This window comes from Solanum pennellii, chromosome 2 (genome assembly GCF_001406875.1).
Source record: "Solanum pennellii chromosome 2, SPENNV200".
Lineage (NCBI taxonomy): Eukaryota > Viridiplantae > Streptophyta > Magnoliopsida > Solanales > Solanaceae > Solanum > Solanum pennellii.
The window spans coordinates 25,028,514-25,038,567 of record NC_028638.1 but is presented as its reverse complement, the minus strand read 5'-3'; the positions used below and the strand labels follow the sequence as shown (position 1 = coordinate 25,038,567).

The 10,054-nt window shown below is 34.2% G+C and overlaps 1 protein-coding gene across 4 annotated transcripts in view; it reads right to left on the bottom strand.

Annotated features, from left to right (window-relative positions):
- Positions 1-7,022, bottom strand: part of LOC107011517 — a 30,774-nt gene extending 23,752 nt beyond the window's left edge. For 2 of the 4 annotated variants that reach the window (XM_015211048.2, XM_015211049.2), the window contains exon 1: positions 6,632-7,022. In XM_015211048.2, the coding sequence (XP_015066534.1) occupies positions 6,632-6,822 (191 nt within the window). In that variant the 5' untranslated portion in view covers positions 6,823-7,022. The remainder of the gene's footprint in view (positions 1-6,631) is intronic. The other 2 variants (XM_027914613.1, XM_027914612.1) reach the window with 1 other exon arrangement.
- Positions 7,023-10,054: the final 3,032 nt, after the last annotated feature.

Sequence of the window (10,054 nt, the reverse complement as noted above, 5' to 3'; positions counted from 1 at the left end):
ACACACCATCTTTTTATTTACTTCTAATCTTTCACTCATATCAATTTCAATTTCAAGAAGAGGGTCTTCTTTTTTTCAAGATCTGAATCAAAATTGATCACTAATTTTTAGAATTGAAAATAGAAGATTGTTAGTGTTGAAAATTGTTGCTTTAACATCACTATTTATGGCAGTGTTTATATTAATGGTGATAAACTTGAATTAATTTTTAATGTTAGATTAGTCCTCATTTTTCCTAATTTTTTTCCTTTTTAGAATTATTGATAAATAAAAAGAAACAAAGGAAGAACTAAAAAAAATAAATTTAAATAATTTTCAAGGTGGCATCAATGTAGCATTGACGTGGCGCTGATTTGTCTATGACATGGCGCGTGTGAGATGCACTTGCCACTGTGAGACTGGTGTTATAATCATAAGGTGATATTAAAATCATTTCAAATAAGATTACGGGGGTAAATAATTATATGTAAATTTAAAGTGCTAAAGTAAGTTGACCTGCCAAGTTCGGGGAGATTTTATGTGTTTTCTCTTTGTAAACATGTATTTATCATGTTCATTATAAACCTTGTATTTTTATTATAATATATACTATTTGAAAAATAAATCAATTATTTTTTTATAATATTAGTTATACGAACATATGTTGTTGATTAATATATTCTTAAAAGATAATATAGATATCTTAAATCATTAATTCAATATCATTTATAAGGTCTCGTATTTGTCAAAAAAAAATATTTTATTTTAGATAATTAATTTTTATTTTTAAGATTCAATATAACCTTATGATTACACCTGTGCGACCAAATAGGACACTTGTAATTACCATTACCATCTGCCAAACTAATAGGTCAAAGTAATTATGGAGTTGTGTAATTACTAGGCTGGTAATTATTACCACCAATTTCAATCACCTGGTGGCTTTCCAAACAGACCCTTAATGTAATTCTGAAAGCACTACCTTAGTGTTGGTATACTGGTATAGTAATAAAATTATATACCAATATAATAATTATCAACACACAATCCAGAAGAGTACAGACAGAGATTGATCGAATTATGTTGTGGCCTTGAATCGAAAGGTTAGTAGATACTAACCTTGCGAAACAAATGCTTTAGTGGAAAAGTTATTGTCCTAACTGATGAAAAAAAAATGTTATTTCCTATCCATCTCTGGCTTTACTAAAACTTATAGTAAATGGTAGCCACAGATATAAGAGTACTGCAGAAAACATGCACCAAGCATGCTCTCTCCCAGCAGAAGGTAGATAACAAAGATGATCTGGACACTTTTATATTAGAAGGACCAGCTATACCTTCATAGTAATTGAACAAATCTGCTGAAGTTAGTAGACAGGAATTTTATGTCTTTTAGCCAACACCTTTTAAGAAAAGAAGGCACTAAGAAAAGAAGGCACTACAACACCTTAAATTGTCAATTCTTCGAGTGCTCAATTTTTCTACATTAATATCTAAGCTCCAAGGGAAGAACAATGACAGATTTCTCGTTTTGCTTGTAGGTAAGATACTGTTTGGTATCTCGCTCACACTGCTTGGTTGCTATACAAAATTACATCCAAGTTTAGAGTTGAATGTAGATCTCTAAGATCTACACGCACCAAACTTCTTAGCAAAAAAAATTTGTATATTCACAAGAAGATAAAATTGGTATATGTATATTTATGATAAGATAAAATGGTTAAGGTCTAGAAGATTACTAATTTAAATTCTAAGATTTATTAAAAAGAACTTCCTTTGAAAGAAGACAGCATATTACCAAACAAATTTGCAAGATAGAAGTAATAGATAAAATGTGGATACAAAACATTTATCTCACTATCCAGTACAGTTGACACTATTCAAGAGACATTAGGACCCTAGAAAGTGACATAGAGAACATGAAACCAAGAAAAATCGCCAACTCTAATCAATCATCAAGAAAGAAGATTAAGAGGCAGATGTTCTCTAGCATCCTATATGTTAAGGATGATCTTAAATTTCAATAACAATGAGATCACGTTACAGACAAACATCATTAATGAATAATGTCCTTATATAATAGTATGTTTGATCATTTAAACCACAAAGCACAGCTAGCTGACCAAAAACCAGAGATTTTTGATACATCATTCAGATATTAGAAATGAGAAAAAAATACCACCTCATTTTAATCTACTTGAGATTGGTGACTGCTACATGAATTCTCAATCCATTTCTTGTTGTATCTATTTTTAATTTTGAGAATTGGTTAGATCATTTCTTGTTGTATCTATTTCATACCTATAATCAGTTACATGAGGTTCTTTAACACTAGCAATTCTACATAATTTCTATGGACACCCCAGACATATTAAAGAAAAATCCTAACAAACATTGAACCTCATCTCATTAAGACTTAATCCATCTTGTGGGGGTTGCATGTGTAGATCCTTTACATACATTGTGTTTTAGTTTTCTCTAAGTTCGCATGTACTGTGAACCCTTCGGGGTGGCCCAATGGTTAGGGTTTGGGACTTCCATGTTGGAGGTCTCAAGTTCGAAATCCCTTGCTAGCGAAAGCAAAGGGTTTGCCTTCTGGGTCGAGCTCGTCGCACCGGGCTTGCCTAGTGCGAGTTTACCTCTCCTCTGTGGTTTGCGAGCTATTGCATAGGAGCGGGGGTTTTACCATGTGCGCACGCAGAGGGTAACGGATGCGGGTTTTCCTTGTCATCAAAAAAGAAAAGTTTGTATGTACTGTGAGAGATTTTAGGTTATTTTGACACAACTTCCTTTCATATGATTTAGATATACCTGTCTTTTATCAACATCTTCAATTAACATAAGACATGATGAAATTATCTCAATTGTCTTCTATCACTTCATCCTCTACGTGTGCTACTTGCCTTCTATTGGATGTGATCTGTTCTGATATTAATTAACCTTGTATAACCACAGATCTATCATCCATCGTAGCATTTTTCTTCCGTTGGAACTCGCCTTGTAGATATGTTGGGCCTTAAAATCTCAATAATCACTCTCTTATAACATGGTTAGCCTAGCAACCATTGTATATTCTTTGCATTCACTTGGTATGTACCGTTGTATCATACAATATTATTGTGTTTTCTTTCCATTCACTTGGTATGTACCGTTGTATCATACAACATTCCCGTAGCACTCATCTAGTTCAATCATCATATTTTAATTCTCTGTGTTACATCTTCATCTATCATACATTCTCTAAAAACATTGAGCTTAGATATCTAACATGCTTGCATATAGGCATTTTAATCCCGTGCCAGCTATCCTCAAGTAAATTCAAATGACATGTTTTCAAGTTTCATTGAAATGAACCCAAGACAAGGTTGAAATTAAATTTGTTTGGGTTTGCATGTCGAATCCAAAGTACGTCAATTCCAAATTTTCTTTGGCATATCGAATAAGGTGCAAATAATTAGGGTCAAATCCCTCCCTCAAATTGCAAGAGTCTCTATAAGTAACCAGAGGACAATATGCAAGAAAATATTTCCAGCATATAAGATTCCTTCCAATCAACAAAATGTAAAATTTATTCTTCATAGGTTTGATTGAGGCACAAGATAGTACCTAAAAGACTAACTGAACTTCTTATGAATTCTGGAGGAGACAAAAAGTTTTCATCACTCTCACTCTCAGTAATGACCTGGTTTAGAAAAGAGAAAAGGAGGGACATAAATAATGAAGTGATGTCATTTAGAGGGTATTCAGTTTTAGTTTTAACAGTAATACAAAATCCAAACACTGGTTAAATAAATGAAGTGGACGGCTAGGATTTTCCTGCAAAGGTATGTGGTGTGTCAAATCTGGCTACTTTCGTTCCTTTCCAATGGACTTCTCTCTATCTGGTTCTTCTCTTTTCCTCTACATTTTTTCTCATCGTTTTTTTATCTTTCCTACCAAATTATGTTCTTCAGATAACAACAACTATGCTGGTCATGGATAGGCACAATTTCAGAGACTATGGCCCTTTCTAGTTTCATCGGCAAGTTTTGAACTGGTTTCAGCTGTGAATTGTGAGACTATATTGTGGTGCATTTCAATTCTCCAGTAATTTCCAATTTGATTGATAAATCCAGCCGAGTTGATAAATTTAGAACTCAATTTTTTTTTTGAGGAGGTAACAACTTGTATTCTATTCCAAAACAAAAACCAGAACCTGCCATGACAAATTACAGGTCCCTACTTACAATTTTTGAGAGTCGCAGGAAGATCTTTAATCCTATAGCAAAATTTAAAAGGAACCTAAAACATCTGGAGTTCAATTTGATAAGCCCAATACTTTCAGTATGTGCGCGACCAACCTGAACTTGACTAGTGGCGGAAATGACTGGAGCAGAATCAACGAGAACCAAACAGGCGGATGAGAACTATCGGCAGCTAGATAGGAAGATGCAAGCAGTCATGGGTGATACACGAGCGAGATTCAAAGGGACAGATAAGAACAATGAATATTGAACTCTAAGCTATCCAATAAAGCCAAACAAATGGAGAAGTTCCAAAACTCAACTATACGAATGTTTGAACATCTAAGTATGATGATTGGCCACTCTGGTGGGAAGGCATCCATAAAGAATGAGTGAACCAGCAGGGGTGATGACAAACTTCTATGGCCTAGGATCTCACATCCTGGAGGAGTTAATACGATGGGTTTCAAAGGTAGCATTCACCTAATTTTCTGTTTCCAATGTTTGATGGTAGCGAACCTCGAATGTGACTGAGAAGGTGAAAGTTATATATCAATGTATGCCAAATCACTTCTTATGAGGAACTCAACCATTTCAGAAGATTTCCTTTTAACATGTTTTGCTGGTCGTCTCAAGGAAGAACTCAGATATAGAAACTTCATTTTATCACAAGCAGTGGCAAAGAACAGGAGAAGGTAATGATCGTTGTGGATGAGAAAAAACAAGTGGTTGCACAAGGGGATAATTACTCCAGTCAAGGACACTAGTAAAGGATTTAAGAATTTAAGAACATATGAAGATTACCATATTTTTAATTGTGCTCCAAGTAGTTATGAAGATTATGAGGCTGAACAAAAGGATGCACGTTATTTTTTTCTTTTTTTTTTCAACTAACCTAAGTCTTATCACTCAAGGTTTTGTGGATTGAGGAAGCTATTACAACACCCTATACTACCAAACTGTGAAGGAGCTTGTGACTGAATAATTAGAGAAGATTCCCTTGAGAGTAACAGTAGCCGATGGAAATCAAATGTTAGGTCATCAAAGTCGTGCAAATGTCATAGTAGAATGCAAAAAGGATAGAGTTCCTTGAAGAATTTAGACTGCTGAAAATGAAGGTTGTCACGTGGTTCTTGGAGGGGATCAGAAGACACTGTGCAGTTATGATAACTATAAGATCATAGTCAAACATTTAGGGAAATTGGTGGAGCATAATGGAGATACAGGAATGGAAATGCTAAATCAGATCACAGCTAAACCAATGGTAAAGATACAGAGGAAAAGCCAGGTTTTGTTAGCTCACCTAATGCTAGCCACCAGAGAATTGGAACAGTACTAACTGAAGAAAACAGACTACTGCTTACTACAGCAAGCCCCTAGCTCCAAGACATATAGGAGCCAATGTATGAGAAGGAACAACTGGAAATAATAGCAGCCATAGACAGATGGAAGCACTACATTGAGTACATTCAAGGCAGACATTTCATCATTAAGAGTGACCATTTCAGTTTTAAATACTTGAGCAGAAGGTAACTACAGTCATTCAGCAAAAAGACCAAACTAAATTAATTGGTCAAAATTATGAAATCCAATATGGGAATGGTTCTGAAAATAGGGTGGCTGATGCACTATTCAGGACACCCAAGGACCAAGGAGAAACTTATGCAATCTATGGTGTTCTCCTACATGTATAGGAGGTGGAAAAGATTTATGAAGGGAATGATAAGGTTGGAAGTATTATAGCAGCAGTTGTAGTCAACTAAGGAGCCAATTCTCAGTATATCTGGTCACAAGGAGTGCTGAGATATAAGGGCAAGATATACATAGGGAAAACCCCAGCAGAAGGTAACAAATTATAGACCCTGCAAACATACGCCCTTGGAGGACAGTTTTGAAGAGATTACACATCTATTTTATAAGCCAGCCATGAAAAAAGATGAACAAAAGAAGCAAATAGAAATTGTGGCAGACCTCTAAAACTTCATTCACAAGCTCGTAGAAGGTTTACCCAAGTCACAAGATGGAGATGTCATATTAGTGGTTATTAATAAATTTACAAGTATAGGCACTTCCTTTCCATTTACAGCTGTGCAAGTAGCAGAGTTATTGCTCGGGGAGATTAAAACTTACATGAATTTTCTACACTCTGGTATCAGACAAGGATAAGGTGTTCACTAGTCGAACATTTACTCGAGGAATCAGTGACTCAAGTCTCAACCGTGTCCAATCAACCTATTGAATAGATGTGTTCAAGGGTACTTGAGAGCCATGGTATTGTCTAAACCCAAGCACTCCTATTCAAGCAAGCATTATATGGATATGAACCTCCTCAACTTCCTCTCCTTAATCTCCAGTCATTCAACAAGTGCAGTGACAATAAGACACCAAAATAATAGTAATATTTAAAGATGGAATGAAAAGAAATTTACTTGCAAGAACGAGAGACAACAGAATTAGCGAGTGAAGATAGAAAAGGTAAAGGGTTGTAAGCCGGTGCATCATTGCCACCTTCACTGTCACCGTTTCGCTTTTTTCCGTTGAAAGAGAATATGGATTTCAACGCTAGCAAACTCTTTATCTCGTTGCCATTGTTCTTCTCCACTCTATGCTCGTTCTCCATCTTCCTTCTTCACGTTTACTTCTCACCTTCAGATCCACCGCCTTCCGGCGGATAATTATGCTTTTCAATTCAATTTACGCCAAATGTAAAATTGTTTTATCAATTCAATCCTTGAATTCTATCAAACTCGAGAAAATTAAGGGAGAGGTGTTAAGTCTTGTTTTGTTTGTGGTACCAACAGCTCAAATCTCTTCAAAATTAAGTAAATATGGAATCAAATTAATATTTTTAAAACTTTCTAATTTTTTATAAAATATAAAAAAGCATATTTTTATAATTCAATCCAAAATCTTTTCATTTTCTTCTTCCTCTCTCTTCTCTTTTAGGGAGTTCTTCTTTTTCTTTAGAAATTCGAAAATCCGTCTCTCTCCTCCATTATCTTTTTCTTCGACTGATTATCTTTATCTTCATTATATTTCTCCTTCTCTCCAGTCGTTACTCTCTTATCATTCTGAACTGAAATTGTGTTCTACAAAAAATGGGTAAGTTATTTTTTGAAATATTTTACAATTTTTAAAGTTTTTTCTTAGATTAATGAACAATAAAACGTTTTATAGATGTAAAAATTGAATAATCGACTTAATGGTGTCTATTATTTATTATTTTTGAAAGAAAATCAACCAACTCAAAAAATCCTCACTTTGAAGAAATGTATATGTATTGTCAACATTCAGTGAAAAGTCGTTTGTTGGTGCATATTCCAACAGTCATCATATTTTGTAACATCTCACTTTCGGCCAACAAAATGGTCATCTGTGACAATATAAGATTCATATGTGGCAACTTAGAATTCATTTGTGGCAACAAAAATTCATTTGTGGCAACAATAGGTATATTTGTGTCAACATATGATTCATCTGTTGCAACATATATGGCAACAGAAATTTTATGTGTTGTAATAGTAGGTACATATGTGGCAACATAATGTTAATTTATGGCAACAGACTATCCATCTGTGGCAACATACTGTTATTATTATTTTATAATGAATTGTAAAATCTCAATCTTTTTTTGTTTACCTTGTAGATGAAATGATACAAGAAGCTTCATCCATGACAACAAGTCAATCTTTTATTGGTGTTGCTTCATGATCTAACATCAAATGCTCTTTTTGTCTATGCAAATAATGTGAGCAGCAACATGATTATTTTATTAGTTGTGTTAAAAAATTCACTAATGTATTTAAGGAAATGTGTCATAATATTGATTTACAAAGATCCAAGAAAATTTTACAGCCTTTGAAGTGTAAGAGGTTGAAAAAATATATTTCCCAAACACTTTCTATAATTAGTGAGAAGAAAGAAAAGGAGAAGAAGGCAAATGAGGAGAAAAAGAAGAAGGCAAAGGAGGAGAAGGAGAAGGAGAAGAAGGCAAAGGAGGAGAAGGAGAAGGAGAAGGAGAAGAAGGCAAAAGAAGGAGATGGAGAAGGAAAAAGTGAAGCAGAAAGAAAAAGCGAAAGCGAAAAAGAAAGGGAAGAAAGTCGAAGTTGTGAGTTGTGATGTGAAGCGACAATATTCATTTGAAGGTTTTAACATTGACGGTGAGGGTCCAACTGAACTAATGTCATCCTTCTCGCAATGACTAAACGAGGGTCTTTACAAGCATCATGCAAAAAAGTAAGTAAGGTCGTTCAACTATTATTAGTATTTCTTCTTGTTGTTCACTAAATAGTTATTTATAATGATTACACAATTGCAAAGGAAACAAGGACGATCACTACTTAGCCAATTGCTCAAAACTTGAGTTTGACCAACTTGATTTTGTAGTTGCATTTTCAAAAAAATAAGGACTGATTCTATGTAATGTCTCAACCCAATAAGTGTCGAAATGATAAGGTAAATCCATGCTTACTTTTATGTATTGTTTAGTACATGAATATATACAATTAATTGATACAACAGAGATACACTTGTTTGATGCATGTGTGAAGTATGATGTCTTATTTTACTATTTGCGTGAGAAGTCGAAGCAACAAATTCATTCTAAATATCGATATACCACCACTAGTTGTTTTTTCAAGACATACATTGACAATGCTAGTGAATATGAGGATAAAATTGTTGGCATAATGAAAGGGTTTGTTATACCTTGTGGACTGCCTTGGCACTTGACAGATGATGTTTATGTCCTTGTAAATAGTAATGGGGAATTTCATTCGGTCTTGATAGTCGTTGCATTGAAGTAACGATGCATAAAAGTGTATGATTTTATGTCCTCATCTAGGTCACATAGAAAATTGTCCTCCGAGCTTCAAAAGTTGTCAACAATGTTGCCAAAGTACCTTTGAGTTAAGTGGATTTTTTGAGCAAAAAGAGCGAACCAACCGATCAATTCTCGAATGTTACCAAGGAAAGAACAAATCTCACTCATATCGAAATCAAACATGTTACTGGTGTTGCCCAACAAGAAAATAGTAGTCTGTAAGTATCACATTATTTTTTTGTCATACGACTATCGAAAAATGTGATGTTATTATATTTTCTGATTGATGATATACCATGCAGAGATTGTGGACTTTTTGTTGTTACATACACTGAGTTTTTGAGTGATGGATTAAAAGTACCATCTTGTGGAATTAGTGCTGACACCCTTCGCATGAGATATGCTTCACTCTTATGGAATTATGAAATTTTAAATGCTCGGAATGACTATGTTAGTGACAATGAAGACCCACAGAGGCCTAGACCTAAAAAGGCAAAGATCGATGAAAATGTTGTTGTTACCACCATTGATTAGATAGAAGGTTATGTATATCATTGTGAATTACCTTTTTGTTGATAAGTTGTATAAAACAATTGGGAAGTATTAATATAAATGAATTTTAGGATTATTTCGATTTTGTTGGAACAAATGTTATGATGGAAAGGATCAAAGATGGTGTTTGTGACAACATATATAACTTCTGTTGTAAAAAACACCAGATAATTATCTACACGTGTACAAACAGAAAGGATACATGTGGCAACATATTTCACAGAAAGGTGATATGTGGTAATATATGTCACAGAAAGGATATACGTGGCAATATTATACTATACAACATGTCACAGAAAAGGTGGTACGTGACGCAATAGAACGTATATATGTGGCGACATATGTCATTATTTGAATTGTCAAAATTAAAAGAAATAATGAACGACTTTAATATAACTGTCCTTTCATTTTTCCTCTCTCCTCTCTCCTATAAAAGTAATTTCAATTGTTTTCATGATAATATTAATCATCGCCTGTA